The 16,567-nt window shown below is 41.3% G+C and overlaps 1 protein-coding gene across 3 annotated transcripts in view; it reads left to right on the forward strand.

The window, feature by feature from the left end:
• Positions 1-16,567, forward strand: part of ANO4 (anoctamin 4) — a 401,164-nt gene that overhangs the window by 305,222 nt on the left and 79,375 nt on the right. For all 3 annotated transcript variants that reach the window (XM_012554834.1, XM_004373749.1, XM_023728951.1), the window contains 2 exons: positions 3,688-3,748; positions 11,004-11,086. In XM_012554834.1, coding sequence (XP_012410288.1) covers positions 3,688-3,748; positions 11,004-11,086 — 144 coding nt within the window. The remainder of the gene's footprint in view (positions 1-3,687; positions 3,749-11,003; positions 11,087-16,567) is intronic.

The following is a 16,567-nucleotide window of genomic DNA, read 5'->3' on the forward strand; positions in this document are numbered from 1 at the left end:
TTTGTTGAAGCTATCAACTTGTGGTATTTCTGTTATAGCAGCTCTAGATGACTAAGACACGTAAGTTCTAAAACAATAGTAATTATAATAATATCTAGGCTATAGCTATAATAGGAGTCCCTGGGTGGTGTAAATGGTTAAAGTGCTTACCTGCTGACTGAAAGATTGGAGGTTCAAGTCCATCTAGAGTTTCCTCGAAAGAAAGGCCTGGTGATCTACTTCCAAAAGATCAGCCATTGAAAACCCTATGAAGTATAGTTCTACTATGACACACATGGGGTTGCCGTGTGTCAGAGTCAATTCGACAGCAACTGATGGTGGTGGTGGTAATAGGTAGCTCTAATAATAGCTAGGCAACCCATATTTATTATTTCTAACTCCTGCAACAACTTTAAGGTAGGTGTTATCATTCCCATTTTACAGATGAGGAAACTGAGACTCAGAGAGGCAAAACAGCTCATCCATGGTCTCACAACAATAAGTAGCTGGGCTCAGGTTTATCTGACTGCCTGCAAACATGTCTTTCTTACCACTGGGCCATACTGAATTATAAAATGTTCAGATTCTGGATTTAAGATTTGGTCTTGCCTAGAAGTTTAGTGAAATGAAGGTTAAAAAGCCTCAGAGTGACAGGATTGATATTATACAGGGTTTCCCTTTAGAAACATTTATTGGAAATACTGGGCTGATTTCATGAGACCGTGGATACAAAAGAGTATTGGATCAAATCAGAGCCCATATCCAGTCTAAGCAACAGCTGTTCTGCTGATCAGAGTTGCTTTGTCCACAACCTTTGCATTTGCAAGGGTCAGAAAGCCAACCCCAACTGGCTTAAGCAGAAAGCGACTTACTGACTGTTTTGCTGGAAAAGATAACTGGGGTAGCTCACACTATCTGAGCTCACGCTACCTGGTCCTCCAGGCATCCAGGTGTATCTCTGTGCCCACTTGTCTACATGGTCATTCTGCAGACGGGTTCTGTTCATACGATGAAGAAGGAGGCTGCTGGCTGTCGACAGCTCCAGGCTTAGATCTTCCTTCCTTTACATCCTTAAGTATATTTTTATGCTCATTTTAAATTCTTGGTTTGCTGTTACAGAATGTCTATTTCAGAAGATGTATGTTGCTTAGTACGAAATTATTTTGGAGACAATTGTTTTCCCCAGATGGTCCGTTATTTTGGCCTGAGGGTGCCTATTCCCAGCAGGTATCAACCACCTTGGGAAGGACCAAAGTCCAGGCCTTAATCCATCAGTCCTGGTGAGTTTAAGAAGAGGGAGGATGATGTGCCCCAGGCACCACTGTGTGCTGCTACTCTATCAGAGGACTTATCTGGTCAGAGTTTCATTTTTAACATCTCTTCTAAAAAAGCAGTTTTGGGAGGAGGCACTCTCCCTTGGTGGTAATGTACCAGCCCTGAGGGTTTAAGGGCAGGACTGCGGAGTGAATCCCTGAGGGCAGCTGGCCAGTCAGCACTACTTACATCAACTTGTCAGCCGAGCAGGGCTTTGAGCTTCCCTGATATTACCCTAAGAACACCAGTATCCGCAGTTTGACTGCTGTAGCTGATTTCTGAAAGGATGGGGAGCTATAATTGTCCAGAAACAATTTGAGAGGCTAGGGTAGAACATAAGCTATTCTCTAACCTGTTCCTGAGAACTTCCACCTAACTCTTCTCACACATCACCACCATTGCAAGCGTGAACACACATACCAATTCAAGGAAACCATAAGCCTCCCCTGGGGTTTCTTAGGGTGTTTGTTTTTGTGTTTTATTAGTTCCAGCATCTACTATCTTGCTTCTTCAGGGTTGATTTTGGCAGAAAGAGCCATCAGTCTATGCTAGCTCACCATTCTAGTAGGAGCCAGAATCCCCTGTTAATTCAACCTTCCTGACTCACATATTCCCAAATTGGTAACTGTACAAAAAAATGTCTCTCTCCAAATGTTTGCATATCAGTCCCAGAGAAGGACTCTGATTGGTCCTATTTAAGTCGTATGCCTCTAGTGACCAGCAGGAAAGAGCTCTGTTACCTGCAGAAGGGAGACGGGAGAATGGAGGGCAGCCAAAGCAATGAAAACCACACTCCATCTACGCTGATGGTGTAGGCTGCAACTTCCACCGACTCCGAGTAAATACCCTAATAGAGAGCACAGACCAACCAGGTAACACTGGAACTTTCAGGTTTGATGCCAAGTGCCCAGTTCCCAATATACAGCTTAACACTCCTGGCATATGAAGTAAATAGGCCTTAGAATTTGCTTCCCTTTAGGTGTTCGATATGCTGTTCATCTCGCGTATGTTCAAAGAAAGAAGGCATAAACCTTTGGAAGAATCTGCAATACTTTACACTGTGATTCAACAGGAAAAGACCTGTTAATACTTGGCATTCTCTAAGGGACAATAAAGTATACTTTTTAGAGCTCTATAAAATAGCAAAAAATAGGTTGTGCTTTATGAAGGCATCAGTCATCATTTCAGTTTGGCATGGACATTGTGATTTGTACTGCAGGCAGAAATGAGCTTGACACTTTTGCAGCGAGAATAGATATTTTTGCTTTATGCTATGGTGTCTGCAATAGAATATATTATTCTAGCAATAAAGTATTTGCTAGTTCTCTTTGTGTGGTGTGTAGTAGGTAAATAGAGTGATTACCTGAGGCTGTAATAAAGGTGAAAGTGGATTTTGTTAATGGCTCTGCTCCCTCTCCTTTATAATGCTGAAATCCAGAGGACAGCCCAGAAAATGTTTGCTCAAAACTACATAAGCAAAATGGCTGTGTTTTCAAAATGAGTAAGTGAGGCATTAAAATCAGTGCTTGGAAAGTCAGAAACCTTTAAAGTAGCAACAATACTATCTTCCTGATTTTAAATATAAATATATCCATATACATATTGTCATGGATAGAATTGTGTCCCCCCAAAATATGTGTTTCACTTTGGCTAGGCCATGATTCCCAGTATTGTGTGATCGTCCACCATTTTGTTATCTGATGTGATTTTCCTATGTGTTGTAAATCCTGTCACTATGACGTTAATGAGATGGATTATCAGCAGTTATGTTGATGAGATCTACAAGATTAGATTGTATCTTAAGCCAATCTCTTTTTGAGATATAAAAGAGAGAAGTGAACAGAGAAACATGGGGACCTCATACCACCAAGAAAAGTAGTGCTGGGAGCAAAGCATGTCCTTTGGACCCGAGGTTCCTGAGCAGAGAAGCTCCTAGTCCAGGGGAAGATTGATGGCAAGGATCTTCCTCCAAGCAGACAGAGAAAGCCTTCCCCTGGAGCTGACACCCTGAATTTGGACTTCTAGCCTACTAGACTGTGAGAAGCCATCCGCTTGTGGTATTTCTGTTATAGCGGCACTAGATAACCAAGACACTTATGTACATGTATAAAGATCTTTGTAGTGGGAAATTTTTGGCAGCAGTATTGGGGCTGTTGATAAACGTTCAACTAGATAATGCCCCCATAAAGTGAACAGATTCTCTCTTCCACATCTGAAGCACTTCACAGGTAGAGGAGACCCCTTTTTAATTATGGTTAAAAACTATTATCCCCAAAGAAACTCTACAAAGCACATTGTGTCGTCACAGCTACTTTCACAGAACTTGAAAAAAAAATCTGAATTGGATTATCACATATAATAAATTAGCTTAACTATGATTCATATTGTTCCTAGGTAACCCACCTTTTTGACAACGGAGCCACTGTCTTCTTTGCTGTTTTCATGGCAGTGTGGGGTAAGTGTTATACATCCATATAGCTTGAGTTTCCCTCATGTATGCTTGATGATATGTTCCTTTAGAAAATCTGACTGGATATGAAAGGAAAAAGCTTGAATAAGTAGAGTTGGCTTTTCTACTAGAGACAAGCTGGTAAATAATCATTTGGTTTCTTTTAAAGGTAATACTGTACAGGAGAATCATGTCTGATTTCTCTGTTTAAGCCTTCCAAGAATTTGATCAGCTCTCCATTATTACAGTAAAATTTACCTCCTGTTGGAGACAAAAATGAAACTATGGTACTGCCAAACGTTCTGATGAGACCTATATACCCATCTCAGTATATATAGCATATTCTATTGTGAATTGAAATTTTTTCCATCTAGTTTTTCCAGTGGTTAAGAGCATGACCGCTAACCAAGAGGTCAGCAATTGGAATCCACCAGCCGCTCCTCGGAAACCCTATGGGACAGTTCTACTCTGTCCTATAGAGTCGCTATGAGTCGGAATTGACTCGACGGCAAGGGGTTTGCTTTTGGTTTGGTAATGTGTAACAACCCACTGCTGTCCTTCTTCCAACTCTGGTCAAAATGACCCCCTATAAACAAGAGCCACTTACAGGACTGAACTGAATTTTTCTATTTCAGTTCAAGACAATATTGCTGTTGTTATGCCATCAAGTAGAGGCAATAGCCCTATAATAACAAGATGTAATGGAAACTTTCAAAGCTTTGGAAGTAGCAGGACTTAGTTCAAATCCCAACTCTGCTGCTTAGTAGGTTGTACAACTTTGGGTAAATTACTTAACTCATCTGTTTATAACTGAGTTTAATAATATCTATATAGTCAAATAATTATAAATAATTAATGGTATAGAAAACATCTAAACAAATTTACACTAAACAGTTATAGTAATGAAATAAAAACATTTTGTGCTATATATTTTCAGTATGATTTGAATTGTTTACAGTGATGATGAGTTTTTCCTATAACTTAAAATGCCAAAACCTGGATTTTGATGTTAGAACTCTAAGCTTAAGCTCCTGTTGTTCCTTATGTCTGGAATGAATATCGGAACTTTCTCCATCTTTCAAGGCCCAGATGAAATGCCATCGGCTCTGGCCAGAAGATGTCTTCCTTCTTTGAACTTCCATAGCATTGTGTTTATGTCATTCTTCAGGCGCTTATAATTATTTACATACTCAACTTATCCCCCCTAGTAGGTTTAGGGTCCTCAAGGACCATTATTGTCCTTGGAGAAATGCATTTATTTTGGAGGCAGAGGGGTTCAGTACATATTAGGATGGGTGGATTGATGAATGTATGGGGGGATGGGAGGAAGAAAAGAGAGAAGGCGAGAGAAAGGAATTACCAAAAAGTTCTCTTTATGAGACAATGAATGCATTTAAATGGTCTTTTTGACAAGTGGAAATATAAAACCTTGTTCTCTCCAGGAAGTGTTCTTGTTCTATATTATGTCTTTTTCTTGTTCTGTATTGTGTCTTCCCTACCTAGAGTCCTTCAAAGGCCACCATAGCTCTGTTGGAGGGACATGTTTTGAACCCTGTGACTCCAGCTTCTCTTGGCTAGATCATCCAAACCTTGGAGATGGTCTGAGGTTCTGCCCAAACAGAGACAGGCAGGGCCACCCAGATCCTTACTCTCAAGAATGTGGATTGGGAAATGGAGAGAGAGAGAGGCAGCAGCAGGAACTGACACTGAAAGATACACAAAGGACAGGAGAGAGAGAGAGCTTAATGTTGACCATTAGAAGTAGGGACCAGAAGGAATCATGAGCATGTTGAAGTTATGAGAAATCAGACCCTAGAAGTAAGCATAAGCAAAGAACTAGTGCAAAAGATACAGAAGTTACCAACTGGTAGTTGGTGAAGATGCAAATCATTCCCCCAAAGAGAAGCAAGGAGAGAGTGTAACCAAATCATGCTATTCGTGGAGCATGAAGGTAAAGACCCCAGGGCTCTTGTAGCTGAGATCTCTCAGGCTTTCAGACTTCCACATCCTGTCTCCAAATAGGCCCAGTCTTTGATTCCCATGGGATTCCTGCCTCCTTTGGTGAGCCTTACAAAAAACCCTCACTGTTTGGGCCACCCTTAGTGTGTCTCTGTCACTTGCAAAGAAAGGAAGCTAACCATACAGTTTTGGTCATGGGAATAAGCCCACAAATCAAGAGTATGTATCTGGTTTTTCTAGAACTTATGTATATTAGTAACCACGATCAGGAAGCAAAATAATCCACCCAGTGTTTAACCTTTGCCACGGTTACAAATGAAGGGACTTTGGAAAATGTATTTCTTAAGCCAGGGGTTCTGAAACTGTTTCAGGTCCTGGCACACATAGATAATTATATTTGCTTGGCAAACTGATGCACATGAAGGAGCCTGTTCACTGCCCAGGGATAAGGCTGCCCTAAGCAGCCTACCCTCAAACACCCTAATCGCTGAGAAGGTCATTATCTCTCATGGGTTTATGACCTATTCCTACCATATTCAATGGGAAGCATTGCCTAGGGCTACTAGTCTACTGCTTAATGAATTAATGCTTCTGTATAAAGAGTGGAATCTAGTAGTATTCTGAAAGAATTAAAACACAAAACTCCCTTACCCAATTCAATATTCCACCAATTTTAGATAAATGTTCAATAAAATAATGGTTTCTTCTCCCATAGTTTACCTCTGAGACTGTAAAGAAGTAAATTCTGGTATAATGACATTTGTCTGTAAGGCAGAGATTGTCATATCTCTCTCAGTACCACCATTATAAAGGAGATTGCATCCCTTCTTTGCAATTTAAGAATGTCTTATGCCAGGGATGACAAATACGTTTTATCTCCCCTGCTAATCTCAACTGATTGGTAGCAGTCACCTGAAGCTTGGAGTTGGGAAGCTTTGGGGGATGCAAGGGGGTGGACTGGAGGTTTGACAGCCCTCATGCCTTAGAGTGTACTCAGTAAGGATCTGATAGATGTTCTGTAATAACCTTTGGGCACAAGGGAGCATTTTCAGGCTACTCCAGGCAAGGCAAGCATGGAATAATTCACCCTCTGAATTTCTCTGTCTTAGTCAACAGCCTATGGCTTAAATTCTGCATTATTCCCAGAAATGTACTAGTTTGAGAAAAAGAATGTTTACCCAATTATATCTTTTAGATGTTGTTGTTGTTAGGTGCTGTGGAGTCAGCTCCAACTCATGGAGACCTTATGTATAAGAGAACAAAATGTTGCCTGATCCTGTGCCATCTTTGTGATCGTTGGTATTTTTGAGTCCATTATTGTGGCTATTGTGTCAATTCATCTCAATGAGCATTTCCTGCATCTTTACTGACCCTCTACTTGACCAACTATGATGTTCTTTTCTAGTGATTGGTTTTTCCTGATGACATGACCAAAGTAAGCAAGACAAAGTCTTGCCATCCTCCCTTCTAAGGAGCATTCTGGTTATGTTTCTTCTAAGACTGATTTGTTCTGGCAGACCGTGGTGTATTCAATATTCCTTTCCGACACCACACACACAATTCAAATGCATCAGTTCATCTTCTGTCTTCCTTTTTCATTGTCCAGCTTTCACATGCTTATGAGGCAATTGAAAAGACCATGGCTTGGGTCAGGTGTCTTTTAGTCATCAAAGTGACATCTTTGTAGATACGGATATCCTTTTTGCAGAAATCTAGAATAGCCAATAATAATAACAGTTATAATAATAGCTAACATGTATTGAGGACCTACTGTGTGCTGGGAACCTGCTTTAAGCATTTTCATCTCATGAAAATGTATCACTTCATTTAATCTTGACAGTAACCTTTGAGGAAGATACTGTTATTATCCCCATCTTATACATGATAAAACTGAGGCAGTAGATAGAAAGGGGCAAAGCCAAGAGTTAAACCAGGCAGTCTTAGCTTTTATACTCTATGGCTAGGATCAGGTACCATTTTTAGCCCTGTTTTCTTCTGCTTCAGAGACCTGAGCTTTAGTATGAAGAACTGTAACTCTCGTCCTGAGCCCCGTTTACACTGCTTTGAGACTGTGATATTCTATAAGTGTGTCAACGCTAATGGAGTTCCATTTAATGGTCTCAGAATCATCTCTTATGATTGACAAGTTACAACATTTAAGAAAACAAATGTTGTCTATTTTCAGGAAATTGCTAGATGTGGAAATGATGAGAACAAATGTCAAAACCAAAACCAAACCCATTGCCATCAAGTCGATTCCGACTCATAGTGACCCTATAGGGCAGAGTAGAACTGCCCCACATGGTTTCCAGTGTTGTAATCTTCAGGGAAGCAGACTTCTACATCTTTCTTCCATGGAACAGCTGGTGGGTTCAAACCACTGACCTTTCGGTTAGCAGCCCAGCACTGAACCACTGCACCACCAGGGCTCCTTAGAATAGATGTAAGTGGTTTATAAGACCTCCAAAGGGATGGGGTTTATGAGTTTGTTTTGTTGCCTTTTTGCCTTGTGTATTCATCAGAGAAACAACAAGGCTTCATTTGGAACCAGTTTGTAGCAGCCGGGAAGGGCTTTTGTGTTGGGGTAGAAGTCTTGACAGAACTCCATTGCCTTTGTTCACGTTCACACATGTGTGATAGCAGTTCCACCTGGGAAAATAGTGAGCCTAGGGCTCGGGGCTTGAACTATGGTGTGTGTTTTTCCTCAGCATTCATTTTTGTTCTGAGAGATTCAAGGGACAGAATAATTAAGGACTAAATTAGCTTCTCTTCCTAGGAAAAAAATGAGTCATTAGGGAGCTCATGTTGGCAGTCCTGTCAGGAGACAGATTATCTCCCTCTGTTCTTGATTTCTGTTTTCTTTTTTTTTTTTTTTCTCCTTCTCTCCCCCCTCCCCTTTTTTTTTCACTTTCAGTGTTGCCAGGAATTAAATTATTCCCAGTAAACAAACAAAGCAAAGTCCTCAGAGCTCTCCAATCAAAATAACAAGATTGTAGTTATTTTAATGCAAACTCAAAGATTCTGCATATAGGGCTTTCATTAATTGGTGAATGAAGTATGTCTCAATTTTTAAAATAAATTGTATAATAATTGGCATTTTGTTTCCAGATATTTATACTAATTTTATGTTTTATAATCATATCTACAGGTATGATTATATGAAAGGTATACATTTACTAAATGCTTGCCATGTGTATAGGCACATTCACATATGGCACCTCATCAATTTCTCATAACCCACCAGAGAAGAATTACTATCCCCATTTTATAGATGAGGAAATTGAGGTTCAGAGAGTTGCAGATCACCCAAGATTATCCAGCAGCTGGCATGTGGTAGAGTCTAGATTTTAAGCTAGATCTGCTCTGCTTAACTCCAGAGTCACTCCAAAGTGTGTCCACCATGTCATGCACCTTCTTTAGGATGCTTCTATGAAGATTTTATTAACTCAGCAAACAGTGTATTGAAGAGCTGTGTGACCTCTCTGAGTGTCAGATTCCTCATGCATAGATGTTGAAAATAATACCAACCTTTAACGACTTTTAAGAGAATAAAGCACAGTACCTAACACATTAGAAATGTTTGCTATATGATAACTAAATAAAAGATATATCGTGTCAGTCCTGCCATAAACCAAAACCAAACCCGTCGCTGTCAAGTTGATTCCGACTCGTAGCGACTCTATGGGACCCAATAGAACTGCCCCTTAGGGTTTCCAAGGAGCAGCTGGTGGATTCGAACTGCCAACCTTTTGGTTAGCAGCCATATAGCTCTTAACCACTGCGCCACCAGGGCTCCGTACTATGGTACATATACCATATATTATGTAGGACCCCAGAAGGTCTGAGGAAGGACTTTGTATTCAAATACATTAATATGGCTGCTTTTTAAATGCATGAATATTCTCATTAAAAAGGGTAGAGACTGTAAATAGCCTCACTCAATTCAGGTCAGATTTTGCCACCAGTTGAGTGTGTACCAAACTTAGGAAAAAACTTTGAATTTTTATAGCATTTTGATTTTGGAATTGCAAATAAGGGATTATGGACCTATATTATCATCCCTCTTTTGCATTTCAGGAAATTGAGAATTAGATAAGTTAATCATTTGCCTTGTATTGTACCATATAATAGCTTGTATCTAATCTGGGTTTCAAACCCAGGAATGTTAGGTTACAAGCCAGAGAGCTCTTAACTATTACTCTGTCTTTCTAGTTACTTATTTCAAAAGTATATTTTCTTTGCCTGGATACTACAAATGGGGAGATTGGGTGAGAGCAAGTGGGAATAGAAAAGAAGAAAGTAATTATTTTTTTTTAGAATGGATACTTGGATATTCACCTTTTCCCCATGGAACTGATTACAAATATATGGTATCTTTTTCTGTTCTGCAAGCCTAATTACCACAAGACCCAATAGAGATGATAGATCTACCAGTTCTCTCTCCCAGGGTATCTCTTTTATATCTTTACTTGCAATCATCGTCAGAATATGTGTGTGTGCACGCACACACATATGCGCACACACACCATCACCTGGGTTATATATAGATTTCAAGGCAGCAGGAAAAAGTCTTAATTTTTTTATCTCTCTGTGTCATTGTATAATGCTCAATAATTCGAGTATATTATTTTTAATTGAGTTGAGTAAAAAGTTATGTTGGCTGAATGAGGATAACCCCAGATTTCCCTCAGTGGGGAAGGCAGCTACCCCACACTTTTTGGAAAAGGTTCTTAACAGACTTAAACTTTTGCCTTCACTGTGACAATAGGGATAATTCGTAGAAAAAGAGGAGCAACAAGACCCCTTCTTCAAATAAAATAGCTTCTTTCAATAAAATAGTAAAATAAACCTTACATAGATATTTGCTCTAATGAGTATCTGGGGGACAAGAAAGCACTGCCAATCAAATATATTTAAACTGCTAGATTTTGTTTTTTGCTTTTCTGACCCTAAATGCCCTGCATTTTTAAAAATAAATGCTCTATCAGTTAGGAACATGTTGGTAACCCAGTTTTTCTTATTCTTACATCCCAGGAGCTTTGTCATTTTAGTAAGTCTGTTGTGGCCTCGACTTGAAAACCAGCTTAATTGTAAATGAAGTCTTTGATTTTTCATTATGTTTGATACATCTCCAAAAATGGTCTTGTTAAATGAAGTTTAGCTATCCAGAAACTCTAGTATTCAAGAATGCTTACACAAACAGCTGTCTTTTTTTACAATGGCTTCATTATTCAGTGACACAGTTAACAGCATTGTTACACTTTTGTTTGAAAATGTCTTTGTCTTTCTCTGTTTGTTCCAGCAACAGTTTTCCTGGAGTTTTGGAAAAGGCGGAGAGCAGTAATTGCTTATGACTGGGATTTGATAGACTGGGAAGAAGAGGAGGTTTGTATCACTTACCTCAGACTTTTTTTAAAAAAGGGAATCACCAAGAAATACATGATCCTCTTGAGTCATCATCCTCTGCTCTATGACAGAAGTCAGGTTTACTCATAAAGTGTTTTTAATACCTGTCTTTGAAGGAGATTTCAGGCAATATAAAAATGGGCTGACAAATTTTTTTTTAAAAGGACAACGTTTTGATTCTTTGATGGAATAAAATTCCATGACTAAGTGAAGCATTTCATTTGTAGGTAGAGGAGTCAGAAGAATTGGTAGTACAATTTGTTTGTTGTTGTTGTTAGGTGCTGTTGAGTCGGTTTCAACTCACAGCGATCCTGTGTACAACAGAATGAAACACTGTCCGGTCCTGCGCCATCCTCACAATTATTTTTGTGCTTGAACCCATTGTTGCAGCCACTGTGTCAATCCATCTCGTTGACAGTCTTCCTATTTCACTGACCCTCAGCTTTACCAGGCATGATGTCCTTCTCCAGGGACTGATCCCTCCTGATAACATGTCCAGAGTATGTGAGACAGAGTCTCACCAGCTTTGCTTCTAGGGAGCATTCTGGGTGTACTTCTTCCAAGACAGATGTGTTTGTTCTTTTGGCAGTATATTCAATATTCTTCGCCAACACCACAATTCAGAGGTGTCAGTTCTTCAGTCTTCCTTATTCATCGTCCAGCTATCCCATGCTTATGAGGCAATTGATTTGTTTAGCTTTGTTTATTAACCATTGTATCTGTTTAAGCAAAAAGAGAGTTTTATGACTCAGCATATGGAAGCAAACCTCCTAAGAGATCTACTCCAATGAAACATTTTTGTGAGCACCCAGTACCTAAACTGTAGAGGCTCAGAAGTATTGCCTCAAGTGGTAGATGCTGAGGAGAAACCACTCCTCACACGGCCTCCTTAGTGGTTGTGGCTACATATAGGGCCAGCTCCAGACAGAACTGTCAGGAAGGGGCAAACTCGGTCCCTTAGACTTCCCATTTCCCAGCCCATCACCCTGCCTTTATACACTTCTAGGCCATTACCTTGTGTTGTCTCCTGGCTTCGTGTCTGGCTTTGATACTCTCTTCTAGTCCCATTCTTCTCAGAAGTTTCAGTTATCCATGCTGGGCTTGGTCACTGTCTTAGGATTCTCTAGATAAACAGAACCAGTGATACATAGATATATAGAGAGAGATTGATTCATTTATTTACTTCAAGAAATTGGCTCAAGAAATTGCAGGGGGGCTGGCAACCTCAAAATCCGTAGGTCAAGTGACAGGCAAGAGACTCCTGCAAGCTTGTGTCCCAAGCTCCGTAGGTCATGCTAAGGGAAGAGTAAGGAGAGAGATCTGCCAAAGTATCTTTTTATAGTCTGGAAGTAGAACACGCTCTAGGAAGACTCCCTTTCTGTCTTAAAGCCTTCAACTGATTGATTACATTGCATTAGATTATATTATGGAAGGTAATCTGCTTTACTTAAGGCCAGCTGATGTAATCATGTAACTACTCCATAACAGCAACTAGACTAGTGTTTGGCGAAACAGCTGGGAATCATATCTAGCCAAACTGACACATAAAATTAACCATCACATACATCAATGGTTATTTACGCCATTGAGATACTTTATATTTAAAAAGATCTGCGGAAGCCATGAACTCGTGTTGTTCCATCCTGGAGTCATGTTGCTATTAAGAGGGAAACAGCAATAACAAAAAACAAACCTGTTCCCTGTCAGACCCTACTTTCCCTTGACAGCTGATCCATACTCTCATTCATTGTCTCTTACCTCTGAGTCCCATTTCTCAGAACCTTACTGTGCCAGTAAATCAGATAAGCTAATCATATATAATGTGATACAAAAACCAAAAACCCATTGCTGTCGAGTCAGTTTCGATTCATAGCAACTCTATAGGACACAGTAGAACTGCTGCCTCATAGGGTTTCCAGGGAGTGGCTGATGGATTCAAACTTCGACCTTTTGGTTACCAGCCATAGCTCTTAACCACTCTACCACCAGGGCTCCATATAATGTGATAATAGGTGTCAATGAGTGTTTTCTTCTCAAGAGACACATGTATATATTTTTATATCTTAAAAAAAGAATCTTCTAGAAACATAAATGATGATCATTTTAGCACTGTGGTAGACTCGGTAGGGGAATATTTTTGAGAAGTTTTTGGAGAGGATCCTTCAAGTCATTCCATGTGATGGCTGTCTTTTATCCTTACGTTCACGAACACATTTGGGTAGTTTTTAGATCTGACAATGGTACTGGGATTTTAAGCAATCCTTGTTCTCCCCATAAGAGATTTTCTCATGCTTTTGAAAGCATTCTCCAGAAAATGATTTTCTGGGTCTGAAGAAGCTGCCCAAGCAGATTATGGAGTGCACTAGTGGCAGCCAGGCTGTGTTGAGGACTTCCTCCTGGGGCTGCTATTCCTCAGTCTCTTGTTAGGTGTTCATGGGAGTGGCTGCTTGGTGAGATGACAAATGTTCTTTCCTGGGAATCAGAGTCACTACTCAGCAACAGTGTCACCTTGGACAAATTACTTCACCTTTGGACTATTTTCATCTCTAAAGAAAAGAGGTTTGACTAAATTTTCCCCTTTCAGCTCCAAAGCATAACCCTGTTTAAGTAACTTTGGCACTTGTGGTGGGCCCAACATGTGCATACCCTGAGGTTAAAGATATCCCTTATAAATCTGGAGCCCTCTGTCTTCCTGGCCCCTGTTTAAAATTTTGGAGCTCTTTTCCTCAGCGTGGAAACCCTGGTGGCGTAGTTGTTAAGAGCTATGGCTGCTAACCCAAAGGTCGGCAATTGGAATCCACCAGGCGCTCCTTGGAAACCCTGTGGGGCAGTTCTGCTCTGTCCTATAGGGTCACTATGAGTAGGATCAACTCGATGGCAATGGGTTTGGTTTTTTTGTTTTGTTTTTGTTTGGTTTGGTTTTTCCTCAGCATACCTCAGTACAGGAGCCTATCTCAATAGCCATGTGCAGTTCCAGTTCTCAGTTTGAGATTTGTTATGGAAATATTCTCACTTCTAGCCCTTGGCTCTCATCTTGCTGTGCAGAAAAGCGTAACCTCATTGCACGCCTTCCTCAGGGGTGACCCAGCAGTGAAGGTCTTGCTCTGTGTTTGGCCTCGGTTCCTGGTGATAGTGCTCAAGGACTCTTGGTGGTGCTTAAAACCCACAACCAAACCTGTTGCCATTGAGTCGATTCCAACACATTAGCTACCCTACAGGACAAGGTAGACCTGCTCCACAGGTTTTCCAAGGCTATAGTCTTTCAGGAAGCAAACTGCTACATCATTCTCCCATGGAGTTGCTGGTAGGTTCAAACTGCCGACCTTTCAGTTAGTAGCTGAGCACTTAACCAGTGTGCCACCAGGGCTCCTTTTTAATGGCGCTGACAGCCTGATAATTTGAGTTTCCTAAAGAAACAGAAGATTCTAGGTCTGTTCTATCATCTGTATAACTGCCTAAAAATAAATGAAAGAAGGCAGAACCTGGTTATAACTGTATCCCCCACTGCCCGTCCCCGTTACCTACCTGGAGTGAAGCCCAACATTAAGCTTATCCTCTGGCATGAACTTACATGAAGGGTGCCCTTCAACCTGATCGGGCAAGCTGCTACCAACTGTGCCCATTCTTCATAACCTCTCTTCTTCCAGTTCTTTCTTTGTTTTCTGTCAGTATCCTCATCCAAATCTTGAACATTTCTGCCTCGATCAACTCAATCTCCGTTACACCCGAGTTTCTGTTCATTTCCCTCCTCTTCCAACACACTCAGATAGAACATGTACTTAACTAACCAGGACCACTTCAGCATACTGTCTTGCTGATTACCTTTTCCTAATCCCATAATTGCTTTTTAGTCAGAAGTTGTTCACATATGGATGAGGCTCAACTAAATGAAATAAAATTTCACCTTGATTTTGAATTGAAGGAGCCTTGATTTTAACCAGATTTGAAAGGTTTTTAACCTGTTTTCAGAGTCAGTTAAGAATACATTTAAGAGGAGGTGGGGCCAAGATGGCAGAGTAGTCAGATGCTTCCGATGGACCCTCTTACAACAAAGACCCAAAAAAACAAGTGATTCAATTATATATGGCAATCTGGGAGCCCTGAACATCAAAGGCAGAGTTGAGGAACCAGACTGAGAGGCAGGGGGAGGGAGAAATGGTTCGGAAGCGGCAAGGAGTTGCCAGACCTGACCCGGCAAGAGCCGGAGCCCTTCAGGCCAGAGCAGCTCGTAGGTGAGCTGTGAGGCAGGCAAGCAGCTGTGCTCGGGAGGCATGTTTTCTGCACCGGGAGAGACCCAGCGCCAGAGAGTCTACACAGCCACCCAGAACCAGTGAGAAGCAGCCCTCACTGGCGAAAGATAAGTACTTGCATACAGCTTACCACATGGATCAAAAACACCCCCCTTAGGGAAAAACCTCTCTCCCATTTACCTCCCCGCTGCCTGCTCTACACTGGGTCCCAGACTGGCTTCAGCAATTGCTGAGTCCCCTGGACCAGAGGTAGGATCCGTCACATGCCCAGAGCCATTCTCCCTGCCTTGGACAGTGAACAAATCAACAAACTGGAGAAAATAAACTGCCGGCTCCCCTAAGCCAGGAACCCAGGGTAGACACAGCTTCTTTGCCTAGGCACAGGCATAAGGAATCCATTGACTTTGAGTACCTTTCCCCCAACTTGTGTCAGCCCATGTCAACAGCATAGGCCCTCATTACCGCAGTAACTCTAACTTGAACTGTTTCAGCTGTGAAGTGGCAGGTTCTTGACATTTGACACTGCTCTGCCAATTAAGCAGGGTCTTCACCTACACACATCAGGGGCCTGAAGACTGGTGGCTCCACCCATGCCACCGAGCTACCTGCAATAGGGGCCCATGAATATGAGGTGCCCCCCAGTCCTTCCAGCCAACAGCAATAGGTGCTCATAGTCCAGCTGCAAAACCCACCCACCTACATGCTCTAGGGAACAGGGACACAACTTCCTCCTGGACACTCGGGGGCGGCCGTCAGCCCCCTGCGGTGCTCAGAGTGTGTCCCCCTGCTGCAGCCAGATGCCTGTGCCTATACCAATCACCCATGCCTGTCTAGTATTGTAAGTGAGAGCCTACACCACACACTTGGTGGCTATCTACCTGGGAACCTGAGCTGAATCCATACAGAAGGAGTGGGCGGGCTCCTGAGCTCACATACCTAGTAACAGATCTAACCATCTGGTGACAGGACATTAGAGCCTCAAAGTTGCCAGTAATCAAACTAGCTCATATGAGCAGCCTATTTGAGCATATCAAAATAAAACAAGAAGCTAGGACACAGTAAGCAAACATAAAATAAATAAATATAATAACTTATCGATGGCTCAGAGACAACAGTCAATATCAAATCACATAAAGAGGCAATCCATGATGGCATCAGCAAGCTCCCAAAATAAAGAATCTAGAAATTTTCCAGAGGAGGAAAATTTCTT

This window comes from Trichechus manatus, unplaced genomic scaffold (genome assembly GCF_000243295.1).
Source record: "Trichechus manatus latirostris isolate Lorelei unplaced genomic scaffold, TriManLat1.0 scaffold00027, whole genome shotgun sequence".
NCBI classification, from domain to species: domain Eukaryota; kingdom Metazoa; phylum Chordata; class Mammalia; order Sirenia; family Trichechidae; genus Trichechus; species Trichechus manatus.